We start from the raw sequence: 27,828 nt of genomic DNA, 5'->3' as shown, positions 1-27,828 counted from the left end.
ACCATCCATTAGATATTGCCATTACCTGGAATAGACAGGTACTGAGTGAATTTACTGGTTTTGTCTTACAGGATAAAACAGCTGCAAGCATTATTAGATTTATCTAGCAGTGACAGTGATGACAGTTACAGTAGGAAATCACATCATCCACACAGACGGAAACGACTAAAATGCCGAGACACAGACAAGAGGCAAAGAACACCAAAACGAACGTCAAAACATAAAAAAGACAATCATTCTAAAGAGAAACAGAAACTCAAAAAGAAGAGAAAGTCAAGCAATAGGAAGGACAGATAAAGAATAAAATGAAAAGATTGTGACATTGTACTTGATCAAATTTGTTGTGAACAATTCTTCTGTCAAAGACAGTGCTGTCTCTTAGATCTATGATCTGTGTGATAGATCTATATTTTACAGGGCAGTGTCTGATGCTACTGAATTTTAATTCCAGATGAAGGGACTTGAAGGTAATGCAAAGGTCATGCAAATTACAAATCGTGACCTGTACTCTATGAAACTCAGTAATTGAATTCAAACACAACCTTGAATACAAGTCCAAGTTTGCATGTGAGTCATAAGGGCCATTAGCTATAATTTTTAACGATACTTTTTACAGGTTTTGTTATATATGTCAATTGCAAGATCTTGTAGCATTTTTAACAATCACTATTTTAGCTCACGTGCCAGTGTCTGTTTATGTAAAATGCAACCTAGTGGGGACTTATAAGAAAATAGACTTCTAATGACACTGTTAGAACAGCAAAGCTATAAAATATGCACCAAAAATCACATAAACTCAAGCGACTTACAAAGGAAAGGTTCTGGGAAACAAAAGTGTTGAAGAATCACAGTGTCTCAGACACAAGCGGTCCAGCTTCATCTCACCTTGGCTAATTTCTAACACTAAAATAGCCAACACACAACATTGTATATAACATTAATGTATGCACTATCAGACCAGAGTTCAAAAAATTAAAACCCACAACTTCTCACATCATTTAATAGCTGATGTGTTCCCTTATTTTTAAATACTACACCTTATGCACTGGAGAGGGCGCATTAAGTAGGTTATAACTCCAAAACAAAGACTGAACTTATTATGTGTGGACACAAATGGACTCAAACTAAATCCTCCCAGTTTGCAAATCACAAATAGTGCTGCTGAAGCATTTCCAATTTTACCTAGTATGAACACAGTAATTGATGTCTTTCAGCTTGTATCACATCTGTAAATAGGAAGCTGGTATCACATAGTGAGTTAAATCAATTACATCTCAGTCTGTAACCATGGTGTGGAGTGCCAATATCAATGCAGAGTGCAAGAGTGGGGTGAGATGTTGCAGGTTTGTGTTTGGTTTAGTGGGAATTTTGATTCAATAGATGGGGAATCGAGCAATCATGTACTCTGGAGAAGACACTGGCCACAGATCGTAATCATTCTTACTGTTAAGTCTGACATGCCACAAACTGTAAACAGTCTGACTGTCAAGTCTAACCTGTCAATATTGACAAATTATAGCATATCAGTATTGACACTTTATTGCATGTTAGACGGTTGTGGTAGGTTACTCTGGTGACAGTCAGACTGCTGACAATTTGTGACATGTCAGACTTGATATTTGACTGCTGACAATTTGTGACGTGTCAGATTTGACAGTTGGACTGCTGACACTTTGAGGCATGATGGACTTGACTAGTCAGACTGCTGATACTTTGGATAATTTATGGATGTCCAACTTACTAGACTGCTGACAGTTTTCGGCATGTCAGACTTGACAGTCGGACTGCTGACAGTCAATAGTTTGATGTGCCTCAAACTGTCAAAATGGGAGTTATATTACATGTACTGGTACTACAAAAAAATAAATTTGTCAAGCCTAAAGATGCAGCAGTTTTAGCCTAGGAGTTTAATGCTATTTGTATCACATATGTACATGGACTGTACAAACGGATTTGTATCTATCAAAATTCAAGAAATTTTGTACATCTTACTTAAAAGAGTTGTAATATTTACACGCTAGAAGTACTATCAAGTATAAAACATAATGTGCATTGTTGATTTCTTTCAAAATAAAATGTACAAATGGAAAGATTGTGTCTGGTAGTTTATTTCCAGTATATATCATGGAGTCTTTCTGCAAACAAGTTACCTTTTTGGCATCGCATACTGTACAGCATTTGCTTAACACCATGTATCAGTTTGGAATTGTAACAGAAACAGCAAGCATTGAATGGATGCATGTTTGGAAGATGCAGATCACAATGCAAGGAAATTTAATCTTCTCTTTGATTTACATATTATATTGACTATCGGCCTAATTCTTGTCAGAATCAGAGTCAGTCATTTTCAATTGTGAATTCTTCTGACTTGTCACACTCACCATCATTTCCAATCGTAAAATTTGTAGCAGTAGTGAAATGACATCGTTGAGCACCAAATATTTACCGGGTAATGACTCAAATATACACATACTGTACATATCCTGTAAACAACCATCTTTGTCACTTATTCCCCATGAGAAATCACCGGCATCAACTTTTTCTGTCATCTGCTGCAAGAGTTCAGGATAGGACTTCTCTTGGCATTTTACTGAACTGGAATTTTCATATAGCACTTTAACAACATAAAGTAAAGCTTTACTCAAAATGTCACATGCAGTTTTCAAGTACTGATCACACTCTCTCTCTTTTCTTTTCTGCAATATTCTATAAACATGGAATTCAGTTGTGCCACCACCTGGGACACTTACACCAAGATCACATGATGACATTTGCTCATTTGAAAGACCCATTTGTAAACTTGGTGGTTTTTCTGCCATATAGCTCAGTAATTCTCTTGTTTCAAGCCAAGTCCTTACACATTTCAAACTGTTGAAAACAGCAAAATGATATTGTCTACATATGCTTTGAACTGGAGCACATATAATCATTTGATGAACTTTGTGATCAGAATCATCAGTGATTCCAAGAACAACATGGCGATATGACTTTTGGCTGAATGTTTTGCAGAAGTTAGCAGTACTGATGTGATTGTCTATCAATGGTTCCCACAGACTATGAATCACTTGAATTCTGCACACTGTTGATAGGAATGAAACTATGTCTTCTGATACCATTTGAACTACTGATATTGCAAACTCCTTAAACAGAAACAAAATCATGTCTGACATCTTGTGAGTTGAGATCAACAAGTTGACCTCATACATATTACATTGTTGTAGAAATATCTTGATTATTTTACTTTGATATTCGAAAGCACGTTGGAGCTCATCATCTCTTTCAAAAGACAACACTGAATTTGTCTCGGGTTTAGCACTAAATTCACAATCCACCAAGATGAATTTGCATTTTGTTCTGCGTTGCTGATCAGTGTCAAGTGCCTGTATGACAAAATCTCCCTGTACTAGAATCCCATCAATGATTTTGGACTCACTTGTCAAATCTATCATTTGTGTTGAAAGATTATCAAAATGATCAATCAGCCACATCACTTCTGAATGTAGTCTGTCTATAGATCTGCAGTTAGTGAATATGAAGTCACAAAGATGGCAGCTCAGTATCTCAACAACGAGCTGGTTGAATTTCCCAACCATTGATGTCTTGATAATTGCAAAACACATTTCCTTAACACTTTGGTAATTATCTTCCTTTAGCTTAGTTGCAGTTGAAATCTGCATCAACTGTGATGTAACTTCTTTGGGAAGCACTTCATGATGTATTGTTTGAAACGCACGAGACAACTGGATAAGATCTTGTCTGGAAAAGTTTTGTGCTGAGCAATCATGCCATTGTCCATGCGTTGATGATCTCTCAATGTAATGATGTACTTGTCTCAATAGCTCTGACAGAATCAATATAAATGTCTTTGAGTTGTTGCCTGTATAGCTGTGATGCCCACTCACTGAATTAATGATCATTCTTCCAACAGGATGTGACAGGTGTAAAGATTCCAATATTGTTTGTCCACAGCTGGAAAGCAACACATTACCTGTAGCTGTACTGATCATATTCTGAAATGCATTTGGTCCTGTAGATTTCTTAATGATCTTCTCTAAACAACAACAGATTGTTGTACAGTTGGTGATGTCAATACATACACTATCCATCACTGTCTATGTTGTGGTATTGGAACAGTGTCTAGCAAAATAAAAATGAAAAAGACATTGTCATTGAATGAATAGTATTACATCTTTCACTTACATTGATTTCTGCTTCTTATCAAACACATTGACGATGCACAGATGGCATTCAAGTTACATGAAAGTGGATGACATATATACTTAGAGATTATTTTAAGCAACAAACCACACCCAGCAATGATATACATGTACCATTAGTTTTTGACCAGTTCACAACGTATGTGCATGACTGACAGCAAATGTATACAGGTAAATGAAGTGAACTGTCAAAATCAAGAGGTATAACCATTGCTGAGGTTATTTATTGCTATTATTATATCATGATATTAAATTATTTGATCTGGCAAGAAACACCAAGTACAGAATTTTTCAAAAGCTCAGAGTTTGTGCCTTTTTCAACCACGCTACCATATATACCGTAATTGCAGATAAAGCACGTTTATTTTCATGTTTTGACAGATCAAATTGCAGTATCTTCATCATCACTCTGTTGACATGATATAATACCTATATTGCCTGTTCCTGTGTCATCTCAGTATGAGTGTCGTGTGTTGTGTTAGACAATGCTGATTGGATGCGAGTAACTGGTCATACTGGGTAAAACTGATTTATTATATACTCATGCCAAGAATTTTGCAAACGATAAGAAGACTGTATTCCACAGTGCGCATAAATATTATATTAATTTCAAATAATCTGATGTTTTATATTGTATTTCAATTAGACTTTTCATCACTTTTGGAACGATGAACAGTCCGTGTGTTGTCTATCAGCTATGCCCAAGAAGTAGTTATTATATGCCTCGTACATCAAATGTTGTGCGCCCCATAGGATTCAATGGTAACTCGTCGATGACGTCGCGGGCCATATAGTCATCATTGGACTGAAAGTGAACCGGAACTATTTTCAACTTGACAACTTTTTGATGTAAAAATGTTGAAATTTCATGTTTTGCATAGGAAATCCGGTTTTTTGGAAAATTTTGCAGAAAAAATTGATAAACCGCATAACAGTAGTTCAAATATATCAATGCACCATTCGATGATGATTATTGTTCCATTTTTAACGGTTTTCTGTCGGAAATGGAATTAGCTTATCATTTGACAATAAAGTACGTAAATATTTTGAGTGGAAACTGTGTAAGAGAGGCATGTAATGAAAATATTATAGCCCAAACATGGGACTATGTACCCTCGGGGCAGGAGACAATTTGCCCTCCTTACATCGGGCAAATGGTCACCTACCCTCGGGCACATAGTCCCATGTTTGGGCTATAATATATAACATTGTTGGAGATGTGTCTGAAAACTACAAGCAGACCAGCAGCAGCTAGCACAAGCAGTAAATGAGCTTCGACCGCAGACAACTTCGTGATCGCTATGCATATGTGCAGACATGGGAGGATGGTCATGTTAGCCCTGGTTCTATTGATGGAACATGGAGTACCGGTAGGCTGTTTTTTGCTCACGTGTTCACACACGTGAGCATATGTCAAAGCGATGTCTGTCTGTCTGTGTGTCTGTCTGTCTGTCTGTGTGCTTGGTATCTCAAAAACAGCTTATCAGATCAGAATCAAATCTGGTACACAGATTCAGTTTGCAAATGGCAAGAAGTGATTAGTTTTTGGTGGGTGTGGCTGCTTACTTTTTGCTCATTTGCATAATTAATGATTTTAGAAAAAATGGATATATATTGACAATGACTGCACACAATTTGATGAGATTTGCTACAAATGTTGATCACACCAAGATATATCAGCTGTGAAAGATATTAAGGGGTGACTTAAAAGATAATGGATAATTTGCATATTTAATGAACTTTCCTAATTAGGGATATATCTGATTTGACTTAATCAAAATTGACAAAACTTAGTATGTATATTGAAGATACTATGCTTTAACATTATTGAAAGTCATTAAGCATTTTTACTTCATCAAACTCTTAATTTGCATATTTAATGAACTTTTGAAATTAGGGATATTTATTTGAATTGACTCGACCAAAATTGATGAAACTTGCTATGTACATTAAAGTGTATATCTCACCTATTTTTTGTTTGTCTGATCTTAATCGAATCAAATAAAACAATATTTGTTATTTCGAAAAATCCATAACGTTCTCGTGGTAACTTTTTCTAAAATAGTGTATTTCACTGTCGAAGTGGTGGAAAATCCACCCTGTCTGGAAATGTTCGAGTTCATTTTCGTGACGTATTGGTCATGTGGCGTGACGTCAGATGTGGCTAACATGTGAGAGCAATCCCCTGAGAGCAATAGTCAACATATTGGGCATCAACTTCGAGAACATCTCAGATTGTTTGCTATGATGAATAGATGCGCGGTTTTGGATTGCAAAAACACAAACCTGGATAGTTTTAGTCTATATATGTGCTGTCAATTTGGTGTGGACCAAAAAATATTTCCATGAAAGCATGGCAGAGTTGTGTGCCAGCAGCCGACCCCACGCTGAGTAAACCGCTGTGTACTGTACAGGAGTATGCCAGGACATAGAGCCGACCCACCCAGGATATTCTATGAATGAGACTCAACTTAAACTGCCTTTAATTAGTAGCTCCCTAAAGTGTACTACTTTAACTGCACTGTGTTATAACGCCTAAAATACTACAGTTGTAAATCAGTTCATCCACTGGACTGACGCGGGACGTGGGTGTCTATAGGGACTGTGCCAGAACATTAGGAGTGATATGTATTGAAAGGGGTCGAATATCAGGCTCGCTGCCTCAGTTAATATCACTGTGTGAAGTTTGCGCTTTTTTCCAGGCTCTGTAAACAGTTGTCTACTATTTGCATCATTCATTACACAACTGTAGTATACAGAACCAAGTAAGGACGAGTTCATCATTTGACAAGGTCCAGAGTGCAGAATGCAGCAGGGTCCTGACTAGACAACTGGCAATTTTCAATCAACCTTCCTATGGACTGCATCTAGTCAGTTTCAGGGTGGGACCCTCTTCCATTCATACATGTATGCTTAGTTATACAAGAAAAAACGCTCTACGTTCAAATCATGCTCTAAAATGTCCTCTTCCATTAGAAATATCAATGATGGGATTAGCTTATTTATCGGCGATAAATCAAAACATGGGTTGGCGGCCATATTGGCTCCAAATATTTCTGTATATTGTCTTTGTCTGACCAGACTAGCCCCAAGTTTGTGGGTATATAAATATCAAAACAGAATAAACTGAAGGAAATTGAAAAAAATCAATCGACTCTCACATTTGTGATGAGGTGACATTGAAGCAATGTACATGTACTCTGGTAAGCTCATGTTTCGATGGTGTCAACGCCATGACCTTGGGCAGCTGTAACTGCTGCCACGCACTGAGACAAAAAAGCCAAGCGACAGGGGTCAGCTTGGCATCTCAGGTGTTTATTTATGTACTCCAGGAAAGCACAGGATCACAAGAAGTAGGGCCTGATAAAAATAATATTCTGCTCTAATAACTTTTGTAGAGAACAGAGCAGTAGATCAAAATTTTCTAGATTTCCTGTGAAGCTGCGGATCGTTTGCATTGACATACTTGATATATAGCCGCCGGTTGGTCTGGAGACATTTCACGCTGAGTGAACTGAGGCACAAAATCTACGCTCACAATATATCCGATGGAATCATGTTCAACAGTAACACTAGACTCTCCATCACTGGCTACACTCTAAATCAATCATACCAAACAACATTCTATTGCAAGAGTGATTGTCACTTTCCAAATATAGACAGAACTTGAGATGTATGTCATTCTGCAATGGTGTGTATAGTTACTCCGTTCTACACTCACAAATGCTACTTATGACGTCACAGAACTGGACGCGTTCCTCCAGGAGGTTTTTTTCGTCAAGCCATGAACATTTTCCATTCTCACAATTATTTATCAACGGGAAATGGAAAACAACACCACCACCATTTAGCATCAAAATAGTATTATTATTTATTGAGAAAAAAGTTAAAAAAATATTTTCTTGGTAAGATATACACTTTAAGATACTATGATATAGTATTGTTGAAAGTCATAAAACAGGAACATCCCCTATAGAAGCCGGCTTATCATCTATAGGAACCTGTTTACCAAATTTCAAAGCTATCAGATGAGTAATTTTGGAAATACACATTTTTGGACCAAAAATGGCAAAAATTGCCCCAAAATACAAAATTACAGATTTCATCTGAAATCCAATACTGTGTTTTCGCTGCTGCTTGTTCTTTTCGCATTTTCAGAAGAAAAACATGTTTACGAAAATATTCTAGTTAGTATTCGTACATTTTGCAAAGATATTTGACCACTAACCACTATGAAGAACTGTCCAAAGGGAAATGTAAACATTGTTTTTACGCCAAACCTTTCATTTGCCGAATTGGTAACGCGAACCTGGCCCGGAAACTCCATGGTTTTACGGGCAATCCAATAGAACACAAGTAAGTCCCTCTACTAAAATGACATTGTCCAAAATCTTCAACCAATCAATGACTCTGTATCAACTATAGTTATGTCTCTGCACTCTTAATGCACAGGTTTTGATGTTGGGACCACTTTTGTCATGAAAGCTGCCTTTTAATTGGACAGTGCATTTGAAAGGTGGACACACAGCAGACGGCGCATGGCAATTATTCAGATACACACGTCGTTGCTTGCGATCGACGATGACTAAACTCATAAGAGGACCCATCTCCGAAACTTTAATAAGGCATAACCTGTGGTAAGTTTTATCAGACAAAGAAAGAGATTGTGTACCTTCGGCTGCCAAGAGCCACAAACTGGAAAATTGCTGGAGACTTCATAAAAAAGAGCATGGTTACGGTCCCGTTTTGAACTACGTGAGCTTGGCAAGATGAAGTTGTCCCTGTGCAGCAGATTTGAACGTCAAACTCATAGAGAGCTATCTACGTTTGAAATCGAAGTTGGAAAATAATTTTAAAGATGGTCATACCATTCCGTGACATGATTCGAATATTGACGACAAGCGGTTTTAGATACACTCAGTGTGACAGTTTTCGGACAGGGTAGTGAATTTCACCCAAGAGCCGTTTCATAAATGAGGAGCAGTACGAAATCTTATTACCACACTCTTCGAAACTTTATTATGTTTATCCTGAAACTGTTAACAGGACGGAAATGGTGTTTAGGGGTTCAAAGTTGCCAACTTTTTTACCCAATGTTGAGTGCGTAGTAATCGGATTGCTATCGAAGTAATCGGACGTCGTCTTTGGAATGTGAATTTATAGGGGCTAAATATTGATATTTTGAAACTTCAAATCCCCGATTTTCAATTTCGTTGTGTTTAGAAAACTGTTTGTAAACATTCTGTGATAAATTAGTTATGTTCAATCCATGGACGACGCAACTATATTTCAATATAGTTTCTATATTTAGCATGTGTATGGTGCTTACATATCGGACATGGGCTGTCCCTGTGTGTTGCTTTCGACACCTTGTATTGTACGGTGTGTTAACTTTGCCAAATTTGTTGCGCCAAAAAATAACTATTCACAACGGGACAGCAGTGTCACCTGACTTAATATGCTGACACATGACTTGTGAAATGCTATCAATACAGAGCAAAGTGAGTACAACGAACAGTGCAGCATGTCATTAAATGTCTGAAAACTGAGGTCATTCGAAAACTGTAACACTGAGTGTACAGTGTACAGAGCCATACTGTAACTCAGACATACCTGTATTTCCACCAATATCATTTAAAATTGGTACAAGGACATTGACCATGTCTACATGGGTTCTCCACGGTTTGTGATTTTATAGGGGCGGCTAATTTGCATAAAATTAGCATATCATTTACATATAATTAGCATGTTTCTTTTCATTTTTGAAAATTTACTTTAGAACATAAAAATTGGACACAGCCTTTTAAATGTATCACTTTTATTGAAAACTTAAAATTATCATATACTTAAAGTATATGATAATTACTTCAAAACAATCGTCTTTATTGTTTTTAATGTATTCTCTAACAATTGAACAAAGATAAAAGTACTATCTTTCTCTCAACTTGCTGACCCACCGTTTCAAGTAATTATAGTTTTAACAAATGACACTTTGATTAAAGGAAATGAGTCTTCCGCTTGACTGTTTATGATCAAAGGCGAATGAACCTTCCGATCTCCAAAGTCTGAGCGTGGACATACGGTAGACCATGGACGTCCATGGGTGGACAAACGCATGTATCCCGGGCATGTCTCCCATCGTCAGCTGATTTGCAAACAGTTGGAAAGAGTAATGGAAAGGGCTAAATGTACAGCTAAAACCATCTTTATACAATTCTGGTCGCTGTATCATGGAGCTTATACAGAGTAAGAGTTGAATTGTGGTACCGGTGAACTCCTACATTGCAAACGTAGTAAGCTGTGCACAACTTCCAACACGGAAACCATATCTCTCGCCCGACGCATGGTTATTCAGAAAAGCCTACCGCGATTTCACAGTTTTGCAATCATTAGCAGTTCAAACCACATCGTCTCCTACCTAGTCTGCGTAAGCTGAACTTCTAGTGCTAAACAATATGCACGGATCGGACCGCTATCGATAGCCGCGACGGCAGCTAACTTGAAACGGCCGCCATTTTGACATATCCGTACAGCTTACAAGGGAGAGTACCTTTGTCCAATAGAAAGGTACGTTTCATAGAGCAAGTACACTCAGCAACGAAGACTTAGTATTATGAGCATAGACAAATATTTCCGTATAGTATAAGATTGCTGATTGGCTAAGACCGGAAGATTCCATTTAGTTAGGAGGGATAACTTTCGATTGATCATGCATGGCAGTTCGCTGTGAGAGTTTCGTGTACGCTGTAGAAAAACTTTGTTGTACAGCAGCAAATTGCATCTATATTAACACCTTCGGAGTTCAAATCCTTTGAAATTGCATTACTGTAGACTTTACGGAGTCCCCCAGCGTGCGCGTAGCAGAACAGGAATGCATTAGCAATGATTTTTTGGATACACGTGTTTGATCAGATCGGTACTTTGACAAACTCCGCTTCAAAAAAAAAGGTGTGAAACGATTTCCATTTGCCATGACTAAGTGTCACCGTCAAGATTACGAAGTGTGAACGACCTACCATTTTTATCGTACATTTTAATCACGGCAAGTACGCAAGTTGCTTGCTAACAATTGCCAACTACGAGCTTCGTTTCCAGTCTGCATGACGACCGGACTTTTCCGGTACCATTGCATGACGGGTAATATCGGCATAAATGGTGTCTTTCAGTGGCGTCATTAAAAGTAAACAAAAGCCAGCAATATCCCCAAAATAAAGATGCGAGTTTCTCATAAAGTAAGGTATGTTTTTACTGTTTTTGAGATGGTAAGTGTCGGCTATAGGTCTGAAGAATATTGTCGACAAATTTTTTGGCAATACACATATTCTAAAATATAATTTTATCACTTTTCAATCGGGTAGCTAAAATTACTTGATTTTGAACGAACTCAACTTTGAAAACTTGTAATTTTTGGTCTAAAGAGTCAATCGCCAAACTATGTAGATTAAACGTACCCCATTGTCAATATAAACGTAAAATAAAATCATCTGGGTCACTAGGCACGCGATCTTCGGCACAAATGGAGTGAGTTCACGTGTTTGAATATAGGGCAAAATATGAAAATTTTGTCAATTTTGTAGCATAATCGTACTGTTGAGGACGACGCTGCTTGAAAAAGGCTGCAAGTGTCACTTTTGGCATAGCTTCCACAATACGGTAAACGGGTGCTAAAGTCCCGCTCGCTCGGCTGGTGACCTCACTGCACGAAGAAATGGAGGGTACATTTTCTGTGGGGTTGACAGGACCGCTCTTTGAAACTTTGTAATTTTTGGTCTAAAAATCATGTAGACGATTTAGTACGAAAATATAAGGCCTTGAGGTATTACTAATTATTTAAAAATGAGTAATTTTTACTGTTGTTCATTAAAATGTGTTCTCAGCACTGTAAACTTTTGAGCAAAACAATGAAAAACCCTAAAATTTTCAAGCCGATTATGTTCCAACGTAAGTACCGTCAGAGGAATGCAAACCTCTCCAATCGGCAATGGTTTACTCCTGGCAACATACAGCTTCATGTTAGTCATCGGGGCTTGCCCCTTCGGCGGTAATTGCTCTGATTGACACGATTTTGAGTAACTTTCAGTGAAAACCATTGATTGACACACGTCAAATTCCAGTCGTTAGGGCGCGAAGCGCGGTACTAGCCAATCCCTTACCACTTTCTTGAATGCAGATTAGCCGATTATTATTGCCCTCAAAGTATGATTCATCAGCTATGCCTTAATAAGGTAGAATAGGCGTAAATAATCAAGAAAACCAAGGCTAACGACGTGGCGCGAAAATCGCATATGTTGTAAACAAATGCTCATGAATAGTATCATATGACATCTCAGAGCTGTGCCTATTGGTTTAGAGTCTAGACATAATGAGGTCATGCATAATGAGCTGTCGTGTATTAGTCGCTCATGAATCATAGCTTGACTGGCGAGACACTCGAAACGCACGGAACTTGCACAATACGGAAGAACTCGTCGGCGTATGAGCTCATTTTCTTTATTAATGTAGTAGAGGTTACTAATTACAACTGCATTCAGAGGTAAACTTGTGGTAGCCCGTATTTGTTGAAAACAATCCTGACAAATAAAATTTCTGTCAATGCCACAACTGGTCTGCGATCGCAGGCAGTGTTGCAAGTGTTCGATGAGAAGGGGTCATAGTACTGCTGCCCGTCACTGCCCGACAGGAAATTTACCTTCCAATATCTGTAATCGGTCGGATTCTCTGTACCAGAGCCCATTACTCTCTATAAAACCAAACATAATAATAGTCCCAGCCGTCGATTTTCCATCGAGTGTCAACGATCATCGATGGTATTGTCCATACAACGATGATCGTATCGGCATCCAAACACTGCCCGTCAGGAAATTTGCGCTCCAAATATATATTGATGACAACAGCTTTGAGACAGGATTCAGTCATTGTGAGTAAAAACAGACGCATATTTTGTAGCTTTCTATAAATATGGTAGTACTCTTTGGGGTCTGGTACACAGCAGCTCTTTGATGTTTAGACATCGAAACTTGACAGTCAGTACGGCAGTTTACGGGTAGTTGGACCGGTCGGGAAGTTCATGTGATCGAGACACTTAGACCTTTCAATCTAGGTTTATTCTAGGAAAGCCATTTTTGTACCTATCTTCATTTCTACCGTAGAAAGATAATTAGCTTTAAATTTGATCCGTAACTTTAACCCTTTTCCTGCCAGACAGTATCACTTCCCCATCAGCCAAGTCAGTAAAAAGCGGTATTGAGCCAAAACATGACGTATTTTCACCCACTTGGCTTGGTATTTTATAGCATCTTTAGTCCAAAAAAAATCAAGTTTACAGTATTTATGTTTTCAACAGCCTTCAAATGTACAGTATTATGTTAAAATACACCATATGGAATATGTTGTTTCATTAATTTCAACCATCTTGACCTGGTGGTGAAATATGGACTTGGCAGGAAAAGGGTTAAGAACCATGTGAGTTTCTGTTCTAATGTTTTGATGTTATAGCATCGACATCGGTCAACTCTCGTCGAAGTGTCAACCATTTATGCCCAGGGTGGGAAATTTAACTGTCATAGAACACGTGCATACTGAGGTTGTCAACGTTTTCAAATCATCAAGAAAATAATTATTATTATTAAATAAATTACAAAGAATATCAAATTATTGTAGAATATCTTCATATGATAACAAATATTAATTGCTATGTATAGCTTAGTGGGTGAACCCACCCATGAAAGAAAATGGTTTCTGACATGATGTCGCACGTGCCAATCACCCTCCAATACCCAATCAAATCGCTGGTACCGGCCACACCTCAAAAGCCGGGTTATCGTGCAGACTGTTCCATCAAAAACAAAGGGGCGGCGTTTCCAATTGCAGGGGCGGCACATTAGCTAGAGGGGCGGTCACCAAAAACAGAGGGGCAGGCCGCCCCTCAAACCCCACCCCCCCCCCCCCGGTGGAGAACCCTGCCTACATCATACATATGCACATCAGTTTGTTTCACGACATGTAGCAGTATCATGTCAATCATTGAATTTTCGTGAAACTTGGTACAGATGTTAAGATCACATTGCTTGAAAAGTGAATAAAGACATTTATTAGTGTTATGGTAATTAATTTGTAATTGCATATGTATAATGAACTTTCCTAATTAGAGTGATATGTCCACAAATACTGCATCAAATTTTGTGAAACTTGGCACAGATGTTGATCTCCATGACACTTACGGAAGAGGTCATTTTCAAACAGGCGGTACCACCGGATACCTCCCGCGGTATACCTCTGCCTCGCTTACCGCCAGGATTACCGCCGTCCAGAGACCGTGAATATTCATGAGGAAGTCATTACCGCGGACTGAAAGTGAAACATTCACACCTCTACTACTCCTAACAATCGCGGTAATACCGCGGGCACAGCGGTAAATAGCCTGAAGAACGGCTACAGTTTGCAGTATTTTTTTGAGAGGAGTGAGAGAGCGAGCGTGCACGTCTTGGTCAAATAAACTAGTACGTTGTCACTGTTGCGTATGTTCACTTCCGTCTGTAAAATATTGCAAACTAAATACCTAACAAAAAGGTGCAATTCATGAACACCTCCTAACATGTCTTAGGTGTAATTGATGTCAGAAAAAAATAGTTGACGATTTATCAAATGTAAAGTTCAAGTTAATTACGACACCCAAAATTTGTTCAATTTGTGCGAGATCGGGAAGTAAAACTCAGGTCTTAAGCTTACATCGGCAGAGCCATTCAATGATAGCAAATATCGACATCGCGACTGGGGACAATTTGTCGTGTCTATTGTTTGTCTGCATTTGATAGCAGCATGAATGTCCTTGCACTCAATAAAGAAGGCATTGAAATTACCACTTAAAATCGGCGAACTACTACGATGGGGTGCGACGTTTTAGCCATTTGAGTCAACATCACATCGTTCACCCCTCAACTACATAACAGCCTATCACCAACCCGACATGCCAACCGGGCAGGCGAAGTTTATTCCTTAAATTTATGCCATTTTAATATTTATACGCCAACAGACTTGGAGCAAGTTTACGATCACATGTTTATGTTAATAAACTTCATAAACACGTTCAATAAAGAAAGCATTCTGCTATAAAGCTCAGGTCAATAAAATACGCTGCTGGTATAATTGTTTTGAAGTCCGAAGCTCTGCATTCAAGATTACAGAATGGTAGGTATTCGTTGAACTTTGAGCAAACAGAAGGATGAATGTAAGCAAGGAATAAACTAGAAATATTTATGTGTTAATCACACGACACCAATGTTATGTCTTCTGTTGATAACTTTGTAGTTTTTTACCGAGTGATAGAGATATTGCAAATCTAATTGGCGCGATCACTATGAAATAATCTAGAAAAATATAAATTGACCGACATATCGACGTAGTTTACGGCTCTGAACGCTTCGATAACCATAGCCGCGACAGGGTATGTGCCGCTACGGACCACGCTTCTCTAGATAAAAATCGCTCTGCATTTTGATGATTTTGAATGAATGTGTCCGTGGACTATTGTAGCTGCAAAGTAAAATGCCGACGTTTTTTGCTCACGTGTGAACACGTGAGCATATGTCGCAGCGATGTCTGTCTGTCTGTCTGTCTGTCTGTCTGTCTGTCTGTCTGTTGGTCCATTTTCTCAAAAACGGCTGAACGTATTTCAGTCAAATTTGGTAGACATCTTCAGAATTCAAATGGCTAGAAGTGAAAAGGTTTTGGTGGGCGTGGCTTGGATATTAATGAAGTTATGAAAGTTTTAATTTTTCTGTTACGCCGCGTATGACAAGTGAAAACAATCGACTGTTTGAGGGCGCTGTGAAATGTGCTTGTCCAGGTTGGCTACAGCTGGATAGCACTGGTTTCAACCACGGTCCCTCCGTGTTTCAACCTCGTATTGAACATTAAAAATATGATATTTTATTACTCATTCAACTCACTATTCAAGATAAAATATCGTTTAGCAAATTAGCTTTATCCTTGGTAATTGATTGTTTCCCTCGCTGCTCGATCGCCAGAAATGAGTACATACGTTCTCTACCTAGCCTCATGGCATGGAAGTGCTGATGAATAATAACTTTGGGTCAAAGGTATTGAAGTGTCCAATCAGGTTCGTGCACAGAGTCCAAGGCCATGACCTACTTCATGTACTTCTGCACTGTTTTGAATTTGCTTCGCCAAGAAACGTGTTCGTCATTGTCCATAGAAGTATGTTTGCTCTCCTTTGAGGTGGTTTGTGAAACAAATTCCGGGATAGGCCTTGGAATGCATACGATCGGCATCGCGGCAGTGCATGTAGCTAGCCCTACGAGTATGACGAGAGTGTCCGGCTTTGGCTACGCCGCCTCCCACCTCCGGTAGGCGGCGTAGCCAAAGCCGGACACTGTCGCCATACTCGTAGGGCTATGCATGTAGCGTACCATGCTTGTGTAACTGCCGAGCTCAACGTGCATTCACGGTTGATACTCGTGTACAATCATGATGTGTTCAATTCTGATGAAGATTCATAAGTCTTACTTTTGCAGTCATTTTTCCGTACGATAATCCCGACAATACGTGTTACTGTTAGACGAGGTGGCCATTTTATGATAAGTTTCAATACTGCACAGCTACATAGCGTCACTATCGTGTGATCGAGGTACAGCGTTGTTGAACGGGATACAGAAACTCTGCAGAGGGAGAAACGATCGTTGACATGAACAGTCAATGTACTTCAGCACGTAGTCCGCAGATAGCGGATCGAGAAAATAAACGTGTCCCAGTAAATAACGGAATATTTATGTACATTAACTTGATATTAATCAAATTTCCAGCTCATCGCAAAAAATGTATTGCAAAGATTAATTTGTCACTGACAAATACTGCACTGTATGGAAAAAACAGTCTGTAGAATAGTTCAACTTCAAGTGGTATTACCCGAGACAAACACTTGTGTTGTCAATTTTGATTTCATTTCATAAACTTCATACTTCATCGAGTATCGTGTATTTCAGCCTTTGTGAAGCCATTTTATTGATATTTTCAATTTTTGTCTTGGCTTTGTTGTGGAACATGTGAATCGTCTCCGTGGACATGTAGGCAAAAGTGTGACGGGGTCGAAGTGACTTGGGTACCTGGGGCCGACCAAAACCAGTGTGAATTACTGGGGTCAAAGCGGACAGCGGCCGGGATGACGTGTTCCCCAAGCAAGCTACCTTCAGAAGTCTGTTTCATCGCAAAAAACGTCAACTTTTAAAACCCGTCATTTATTTACTGATGTTATTCTCAGCATCACAAACATATACGCCTCTGCTATGTATCACAGCAAATAGTTATATTTGAGCGCCCCGTAAATGGGATCCTCGTTTTTTTGCGAACCCGGAAGTGTGTCTTGCTCAATGCATTTCCTACCCATAGCGAGGGAAACTGCCCGCGTTCCCATGCTCCCATGCACCCTTTTTCAATGCCAGTGCAACGCCATCTGTGCAAAATTTGTGGTGGTATGCTCCCGTGTGATGGAAAACCTCTCTTATTCTAACAATGACGTAGTTGACTTTGGACTTCGATTTCGTAAATGTGATGTCCATGCAGTGAGTTTGGGTTGGCGCGCTTATAATGCAATCTTCGCCCGCCTGCGGTCCGATATCCCGCATTTATTAGCGATACTTATCTGTTTTGACTTGACCAAAGTTGGCAAAACTTGCTATGTACATTAAAGATACTATGATACAAGATTATTGAAAGTCATTTGACATTTTTTTCAGCCAATTCCAATATGCATATTTAATGAACCTTCCAAATTAGGGATATATACTGGCATTTACTTGATAAAATTTGGCGGAACATGCTGTGTACATTGATCATTATACCAGGTTATAACAGTATTGAAAGTCATTTTGCATTTTCATGTCAGCTAATTCATAATTTGCACAAGTCATCGTTGATGACACAGTCCCCACTTGTTAATGGGTACTTTGATTACATGTCCTCAGAGAGGATAGAGTCCTCTTCATTAATTAGGTCTGTGATAAAAATACTTTGATACAGATGGCGCTCAATGGCCAAGAATGAGTTCCATGGTGATGAAAACATAAAACCAATGTAGGCCACCATCCTAAAGTTCATAAAATGAGTCAACTAGGAATTAATCAACAGGATGTTGTAAAACATTTTTGCATACAATTCTAACACTTGACAGATTATCACTGGTACCATATTTCATAAAGTTTGATGCAGTATTTACAACACTATGAGATCAACATCTGTATCGAGTTTCATCACATTTGCCGTTGTATTAATTTGTGGCTATATCACCCTAATTAGGAAAGTTCATTACTTATGCAATTACAAATTAATTAAAATGACACTGATAATTGTCCTTTTCAATGTTAAAGCAATGTGAGCTTAACATCAGTTAACATCTGTATAAAATTTCATGAATTTGATGCAGTACGTATTTCTTGACATATCAGCCTACTTACGAAACTTCAATAATTGACATGTTACTGCTACGTGACGTGAAACAATTGACGAGCATATGTATGAAATAGGTCACTGTCCTTGTACCAACTTTGAATGATACTGGTGGAAATATGTCTGAGTTATGGCTCTGTACATTTGAAAATTGTAACAAAATCACCGCCATGCAGCGATATTTGATCTTACTGTTTAAAAAATCACATGTATATGTATGATGTAAGTCAATGTACATGTACCAACTTTGAATAAGATCAGTTGAGACTTGCCAGAGTTATGGCTCTCGACATGGAACAACCATAACAAAATTGCTACCATGTGGCCATATTGGACCATCTCGTGAAACCAATCGACATACATATGTATAAATAAGTCGATGTCCTTGTACCAACTTTGAATAAATATGCTTGATACATGTCTGAGTTATGGTTCCGGACATGAAAAAATCGGGAAAAAAATGGCCACACGGAGGCCATATTGGATTGTATCATAAAACAAATCAATGTGCATATGTATGACATAGGTCAACGTCCTTGTACTAAGTTTGAATAAAATCGGTGAATAAAATTAGTTGAGACATGCCCAAGTTTTGGCTAAGGACACGAAAAAATTGTAACAAAATGGCTGCCATGCAGCCATATTGGATCATATCATGAAACAAATTGACATACATATGTATGACATAGGTTAATGTCCTTGTACCAACTTTGAATAAAATCGGTTGAGATATGCCTGAGAGTATTATGGCTCTGTACATGAAAAATCGTAACAAAATGGCCGCAAGGCAGCCATATTGGATCGTATCACATAACAAATTGACATGCATATGTATGACATTAGTCAATCTCCTTGTACCAACTTTGAATAAAATCCGTTGAAACATGTCTGAGTTATGGCTCTGTACATGAAAACATCGTAATAAAATGGCTGCCTAGCGGCCATATTGGATCGTATCACATAACAAATCAACGTACATATGTATGACATAGGTCAATGTCCTTGTACCAACTTTGAATAAAATCGGTTGAGATATGCCTGAGTTATGCCTCTGTATATGAAAAAAATCGTAACAAAATGGCCACACAGCAGCCATATTGGATCGTATCACAAAACAAAATGACGTGCATATCTATGACATTGGTCAATGTCCTTGTACCAACTTTGAATAAAATCGGTTAAAACATGTCTGAGTTATGGCTCTGTATATGAAAAATCGTAATAAAATGGCCGCCTGGAGGCCATATGAATCATATCACAAAACAAATTGATGTGCATATCTATGACATTGGTCAATGTCCTTGTACCAACTTTGAATAAAATCGGTTGAAACATGTCTGAGTTATGGCTCTGTACATGAAAAAATCGTAATAAAATGGCCGCCTGGCGGCCATATTGGATCGTATCACAAAACAAATTGACGTGCATATCTATGACATTGGTCAATGTCCTTGTACCAACTTTGAATAAAATCGGTTGAAACATGTCTGAGTTATGGCTCTGTACATGAAAAAATCGTAATAAAATGGACGCCTGGCGGCCATATTGGATTGTATCACAAAACAAATCGACGTGCATATGTATGACATAGGTCAATGTCCTTATACCAACTTTGAATAAAATCGGTTGAGATATGCCTGAGTTATGGCTCTGTACATGAAAAAAATCGTAACAAAATGGCCGCCTGGCGGCCATATTGGATCGTATCACAAAACAAATTGATGTGCATGTCTATGACATTGGTCAATGTCCTTGTACCAACTTTGAATAAAATCGGTTGAAACATGTCTGAGTTATGGCTCTGTACATGAAAAAAATCGTAATAAAATGGCCGCCTGGCGGCCATATTGGATCGCATCACAAAACAATCGACGTGCATCTGTATGACATATGAAGTAATCCTTGTACCAAGTTTGAATGAAATCGCTTCTTGCATCTCTGAGATATCTGCGTGAACGGACGGACGCACGCACACACGCACGCACGGACGCACGCACGGACATGACCAAACCTATAAGTCCCCCCGGACGGTGTCCGTGGGGACTAATAAATAGCTAACAAGCTTTCACGGTTTGGCATATAGAGCTTGAAGGACTTGACCAAAGGTAATTACACATGCTATATCAGTGTTCGAAATAATCGGTGGCAATGGTGGCATTTGCCACCAAAAACTGTCAATCTGCCACCAAATTTTTTTTCTGGTGGTATTTTTCTGCCACTAAATTTTGGGTCATCATGTCATCGATCCTACGGCTTGAATGAAGGAACACTGAAGGAACACGCGTTGTCTGACGGCGGAAAAACTCATTAGCAAAAAAACCCAAACTAATTGCGACATTTTGGCATGAATGAAAACATAGCGTGAATCCAAACTTGTGATTGGCTAATCTCCATATCGATGACAGCAGCTTTTGTACACTGACTTGACATGTTGTTGCCCTAGGTGATAGCCGCATATGCAGTCATACGGCACAAGATAAAAGCATGTTGTGACATTTTGAAAACAAAGCCAAACTGCAGCCATCATGATTTAAATAATAATAAATACTTGCAATTCATTAGCGAGTACATGGGCTCAAAAATTCCTATCGACCGACAATCGTGGCTAGTGAACTTTGCGTTCGGGCAAGTAAAATCAATGATATGCTTCCCATCCGACGGGCAAGTGCACCAGCGGTTGAGTAAACTAAGCTCTGGACAATTCAAGCTTGAAAACGTATTTCATTAGGTCTGTACATGCCTACAATCATTGTAAGTCCTTCAACTCTCAGAAGTTTTTTCTGAAAACCCTTGAAAGGGTCGCAAAATAATCGTTCTTGCTGTTGTAAAACACAAAAAGTCGTAAAAATAGAGTTTTGCGACATGTTTCTCTCCGACAACACGGAGTGAACTCACTGTTTTGTATGTGTGCCGTAAAGTGGTATGCTTTGACAGTGGTTGCCATTCTCTTTGTGCAAGTGTACTACTCGTATGACAATCGATCGGCTTCACGGGATAGTGTAGTTGCACCATGTGCTTGGTAAATGGATGTAAACTTATTCGAAGCCTGGTGGATCTCGGCAATGCTTACTGTTCAACATAATTAAATCAACACCCAGTTGAAAAGTACAAGTTTACATCGTAGTCGAAACGGGCTCAGTCGACCAAGGAGGCCACATATTGCAGCTACGTAGTGTGTGAGATGCAGACAGTTTCAAATTACGTGACCTTGGTTGTTAGGGATCGGCTCTCACTTACAGAAAACAAATCTGCACTGAAGAGTAACGAAAATGAAACTTGAATCTGCTCTCTTGACGAATACATTTATCAAAATAAAACTGCTGTGCTCAGTGAGCAAACATGTAAACAGGTAAAAGGGTTGAAGATGTACATGTGCGTATGCATTGGCAGATAAACACTAGCAGAGCAGTTGTCTGTGATCTCAGCTTGATAATAAAGAGCAGCAGCCAGCCATGCACATTGTAAATCACACAATCTTATTACTCTTACATGCAAAGATTTTAATTTGGATTAGGTTGTGGAAAAATTCCAAATTCAAAGATGTTTTCTAGATGACCAAATCTACAGAAAAGACTAAAGTATTCTCACATTTCTTCTGCGACATTTCAGATTTGGTAATAGTCCTTCATTTTAACAAGATGTAGTTCATGTTTGAATCTGTTTTTTCCCTCTTTGAATTCACTTCATATGGCCAAACTTTTGCCCTCTGTTACAAATTACTGGTACAGTTATTAGAAATTTAGGGCAAGTAATTTTTCCTCTCGGGCAAGTAAAAATGAAATTCACGTGTCCCACGGTTAGTAAGTTTAAAAACATTTTTCGAGGCCTGCAGTATGGGTTGACTTTTTGTGACGTGTACTCACCATATTTTCAAGAATTAATAAATAAGAATTTATAAATTAGAATGAGTATGTGGCAATGACAAAATGTTTTATTATACCGATCACATGATGTGTTAAACTGCCACCAGATTTTTCATAATTGCCACCTAATTTTATATCCGGTGGCAAACTTTTGCCACAAGAAATAAAAAAGTATTTCTATCCCTGTATATTGTGATACAATGACAGTACTCAAAGAAATTAATATTTTTATTTCAGCTAATTACATATTTGAATACTTAATGACCTTTAGAATTGATCTGTGGTGAAATTCATTGTGTTGATCATAACACTTTAAATGTAGCAAAGCATGTAGCAAAGGTTCAAACTTGCACATAAATGCAATATATAATGAAACACGTGAGCATTTTCAGTTCATATCTGTTTTAAGCGACGCCGCTGACCGGTACCATTTTTTTTTATCCATGGTGCTACGTAATTAAGCCCACTGCAGCACTGAAAATTCCGTTAACTTGATTTGTCTGAAGTCCCGTCAGCGTGGCTAAATTTGGCTGAAGTACAGCTCCCGTACGTTCAATAATGATTCTACATAAATCAGACTTGTTATCCAAAGACTCTTGGTGTTGAAAGGTCAATTTGACGTTGCCTGATTAAAAACATTGTCCCGAAATCGTTTGCTGAACGTGACACTCTATGCGATGATCGTTTTTTGGACGTGGGATTCTATGCATGTGATGATAACGTCGAGTTCATGAACCCTGTTACGTATTTGATTTGCATAATTGATATCCAGCTCCAACTGCCCGAAAGTCAGCAACATTGCATTGACCATGAAAGTACAGTGCGACTTCACCGTACATATTTTTAAATATTAGCATCAAGCTTTGATGTCCCACATATTTCTGTCATAAAATCGATACTTGACGTGATGTTCGGTCTGTAAAATCACCATATGTCGGAAATTTGTGACTTCATTTCTCAACACTTTTTGTTACTGACGGGTCACATATCTGGGCACGCTGGGTTCGTGAAATCGCCAAAACTTTACTCGATAAATATCGGCAATCTATGACTACTCTAACATTGATGCTAGATCATTTAACCATTACGTGTACACTTCCTCTGTTAAGACGTCCATCTTTTACATCCAACCATATTTCCTCTGCACTTTGGGGATACCCATAAACAATACTGCAATGAAATGACGTGCCTCTATTTTTTTACGTCCATGATTTTAGCTACGTACGCCGGTACGTCAACTCGCTGATAGAAGATTGCACTCGTAGCGAGAACGCAAAGCAGAGTGGCTTCTGTGAACTGTGCGCGTAACTTTTTGCACAGATTTGGATTGAGAAGTGCCGACTCACACAACATGCTCACACAGTCGCATTTTCTGGAGAACTAAAAATTAACTTAACGCATCATTTTTGTGGTTGCCAAGCAACTTGTGGCCATGACCCAATTCTGAGCTAATGTTGCTCAACGGCAACAGCACTCTTGGGGATTCTGATACTGACTACAAGTCAGACACTGCCAGGTGACCATGTATGAGGCCCGTTCTCTTTCACACACTCAGTTTCCAAATGGCTGACCGCAAAAATCAGAAGACTTCAAAACAATAGCTTACTAATGAGGTACTAAGGGGCCGTCGATAATAAAAGCTGACGCACGACAAACGTAATTCCTTCGTTTAGGGGGGGAGGGGGTTAAAGCTCATTTCGTTTTGTGTGCGTCAAAATCGCATAAGGATTTTTGTCTTTTGTTTTCTAAACCATGACCAATTGCGCTTGTGGGGAAAATGCTGCGCTGAATTTACTGCAGGATTTTGGAGTAAAAAAAAAAGAGTTCAAACATGAATTACAAAAGAAACACCGTTGCAATTTTATTTTTGAATTGAAATTGATACACTTTTCTGTATAGAGCTGTGCAGTGACACGTGTGGTACGCGGTGCGGTCAACCGACATTTTGAGCGTGCGTCACACACACGTGTACAGCGAAACCACGCTTCGTGGAATAGAAATGAGTATGAGTTCAAAGAAAAAAATTGCACAACTGCGTGGACAAACTACCCTGTTTGGAACTCAAGTTCCAAGTACAAGTCGTCAGATATACTGTAAACATCCAGGTGACTATGAACGATTTGTTGATGCATACTGGTACAACCATGGTCAAGAGAGAACAAAGGCAGAAGTTTTGATGGAAGCCCAGGATGCGTGGAAAACGACATACAAAAATGACCCATCCCTACTAGAAAAATATCTGGATGATGTTACCAAGAAAAGAGAGGCAGAAGATCGGGCATCTGTGAAGAAATCGTATGGGTTTGTAAAATTGAAAGAGCAAAAGTTGGAGACGACCGATGCTCCATCAGCTGATCATAGCGGTAGGTCACCAAAAACCACATCAGTGACAGCAAAACCTAGTACTAGGTCTCTCCCAGACTTCAGTGAAATGAAAAACAAGCAAGCCACCGAACAAAGTGTCATTTTGCAAGAGTTTGAACACCGAGTTGTTGACGAGTTCTTGTTTGACCTAAACATACGTTCAGAGCAGCTCCTGACTGAGGATGTTTTATCAGTCTCGTCATTTGTTCAGGCAATGGTACAGGCGGCAAAATCGTACCATATTCTCCGTTATACTGAACGCGAATATGATGAATTGTCGGTTTTCCAGCGTAAACAGAGTCTGATTTCGAATGAGCGCACGGCACTCAACACCAAACTTGATAATTTGGCGAAATCGCTTTTGCAAGTATCGCAAATTGAAGTCAAGAATGATATTAAATATGGTATACTGCAATGTGCAGTGCAGAAATCTATAGTCTGATGCCGTATGTTGTGGGTTCGAACCCGATTGAAAACTAGCCGTATTTTCTATCCTGGGTTGATAGCTCTGCTGGTGGACAGAATTGTCCCCGAGGTTATCGTTCGCCCAGTTAAAGCGATGAAATTCGTTTCTTCGCCTCGATAAAGTTTGTATGTGCGATGTGTGACAGTGAGCATGCGTGAGTGAGTGCTTCACGAACTCTACAACGTGTGGAGCGGTCTCAGTCAGTAAAATGTAACAACTTAGCCGGCTATTGAACCACTCTTTTCGAGAGTGGGGATTTAGCCGAGCGGTTCTCTCTGTGGCCTCTCCGCTAGGCGACTGATGCCGTATGTTGTGGGTTCGAACCCGATTAAAAACTAGCCGTATTTTCTATCCTGGGTTGATAGCTCTGCTGGTGGACAGAATTGTCCCCGAGGTTATCATTCGCCCAGTTAAAGCGATGAAATTCGTTTCTTCACCTCAATAAAGTTTGTATGTGCGATGTGTGACAGTGAGCATGCGTGAGTGAGTGCTTCACGAACTCTACAACGTGTGGAGCGGTCTCAGTCAGTAAAATGTAACAACTTAGCCGGCTATTGAACCACTCTTTTCGAGAGTGGGGATTTAGCCGAGCGGTTCTCTCTGTGGCCTCTCCGCTAGGCGACTGATGCCCTATGTTGTTGGTTCTAACCCGATTGAAAACTAGCCTTATTTTCTTTCCTGGGTTGATAGCTCTGCTGGTGGACAGAATTGTCCTCGAGGTTATCGTTCGCCCAGTTAAAGCGATGAAATTCGTTTCTTCGCCTCGATAAAGTTTGTATGTGCCATGTGTGACAGTGAGCATGCATGAGTGAGTGCTTCACGAACTCTACAACGTGTGGAGCGGTCTCAATCAGTAAAATGTAACAACTTAGCCGGCTATTGAACCACTCTTTTCGAGAGTGGGGATTTAGCCGAGCGGTTCTCTCTGTGGCCTCTCCGCTAGGCAACTGATGCCGTATGTTGTGGGTTCGAACCCGATTGAAAACTAGCTGTATTTTCTATCCTGGGTTGATAGCTCTGCTGGTGGACAGAATTGTCCCCGAGGTTATCGTTCGCCCAGTTAAAGCGATGAAATTCGTTTCTTCGCCTCGATAAAGTTTGTATGTGCGATGTGTGACAGTGAGCATGCGTGAGTGAGTGCTTCACGAACTCTACAACGTGTGGAGCGGTCTCAGTCAGTAAAATGTAACAACTTAGCCGCTATTGAACCACTGTTTTCGAGAGTGGGGATTTAGCCGAGCAGTTCTCTCTGTGGCCTCTCCACTAGGCGACTGATGCCCTATGTTGTGGGTTCGAACCCGATTGAAAACTAGCCGTATTTTCTATCCTGGGTTGTAGCTCTGCTGGTGGACAGAATTGTCCCCGAGGTTATCGTTCGCCCAGTTAAAGCGATGAAATTCGTTTCTTCGCCTCGATAAAGTTTGTATGTGCGATGTGTGACAGTGAGCATGCGTGAGTGAGTGCTTCACGAACTCTACAACGTGTGGAGCGGTCTCAGTCAGTAAAATGTAACAACTTAGCCGGCTATTGAACCACTCTTTTCGAGAGTGGGGATTTAGCCGAGCGGTTCTCTCTGTGGCCTCTCCGCTAGGCGACTGATGCCGTATGTTGTTGGTTCGAACCCGATTGAAAACTAGCCGTATTTTCTATCCTGGGTTGATAGCTCTGCTGGTGGACAGAATTGTCCCCGAGGTTATCGTTCGCCCAGTTAAAGCGATGAAATTCGTTTCTTCGCCTCGATAAAGTTTGTATGTGCGATGTGTGACAGTGAGCATGCGTGAGTGAGTGCTTCACGAACTCTACAACGTGTGGAGCGGTCTCAGTCAGTAAAATGTAACAACTTAGCCGGCTATTGAACCACTCTTTTCGAGAGTGGGGATTTAGCCGAGCGGTTCTCTCTGTGGCCTCTCCGCCAGGCGACTGATGCCGTATGTTGTGGGTTCGAACCCGATTGAAAACTAGCCGTATTGTCCAAGGCGTGTGCGGAAATAGCCGATGTGGAAATAGCCGATCTGTGGCCTCTCCGCTAGGCGACTGATGCCGTATGTTGTGGGTTCGAACGCGATTAAAAACTAGCCGTATTTTCTATCCTGGGTTGATAGCTCTGCTGGTGGACAGAATTGTCCTCGAGGTTATCGTTCGCCCAGTTAAAGCGATGAAATTCGTTTCTTCGCCTCGATAAAGTTTGTATGTGCGATGTGTGACAGTGAGCATGCGTGAGTGAGTGCTTCACGAACTCTACAACGTGTGGAGCGGTCTCAGTCAGTAAAATGTAACAACTTAGCCGGCTATTGAACCACTCTTTTCGAGAGTGGGGATTTAGCCGAGTGGTTCTCTCTGTGGCCTCTCCGCTAGGCAACTGATGCCGTATGTTGTGGGTTCGAACCCGATTGAAAACTAGCTGTATTTTCTATCCTGGGTTGATAGCTCTGCTGGTGGACAGAATTGTCCCCGAGGT

At 39.7% G+C, this 27,828-nt stretch overlaps 2 protein-coding genes across 4 annotated transcripts in view; one reads left to right on the top strand and one right to left on the bottom strand.

Moving 5' to 3' along the window:
- LOC139117579 (retinitis pigmentosa 9 protein-like) overlaps positions 1 to 2,090 on the top strand; it is a 70,633-nt gene extending 68,543 nt beyond the window's left edge. For both annotated transcript variants that reach the window (XM_070680815.1, XM_070680816.1), the window contains exon 6: positions 72 to 2,090. In XM_070680815.1, coding sequence (XP_070536916.1) covers positions 72 to 297 — 226 coding nt within the window. In that variant the 3' untranslated portion in view covers positions 298 to 2,090. The remainder of the gene's footprint in view (positions 1 to 71) is intronic.
- Positions 2,091 to 2,176: 86 nt separating this feature from the next.
- LOC139117578 (BBSome complex assembly protein BBS10-like) overlaps positions 2,177 to 27,828 on the bottom strand; it is a 43,357-nt gene continuing 17,705 nt past the window's right edge. Inside the window, exons 1-2 of one of the 2 annotated variants that reach the window (XM_070680813.1) lie at positions 16,743 to 16,881; positions 2,177 to 4,137 (exon numbers count right to left, since the gene is read on the bottom strand). In XM_070680813.1, coding sequence (XP_070536914.1) covers positions 2,316 to 4,106 — 1,791 coding nt within the window. In that variant the 5' untranslated portion in view covers positions 4,107 to 4,137; positions 16,743 to 16,881 and the 3' untranslated portion in view covers positions 2,177 to 2,315. Of the gene's footprint in view, positions 4,138 to 16,742; positions 16,882 to 27,828 lie in introns of those variants that run through there. The other variant, XM_070680812.1, reaches the window with a different exon arrangement.

Source organism: Ptychodera flava, chromosome 18 (genome assembly GCF_041260155.1).
Source record: "Ptychodera flava strain L36383 chromosome 18, AS_Pfla_20210202, whole genome shotgun sequence".
Classification (NCBI taxonomy): domain Eukaryota; kingdom Metazoa; phylum Hemichordata; class Enteropneusta; family Ptychoderidae; genus Ptychodera; species Ptychodera flava.
This window is presented reverse-complemented; position numbering and strand designations above follow the sequence as displayed.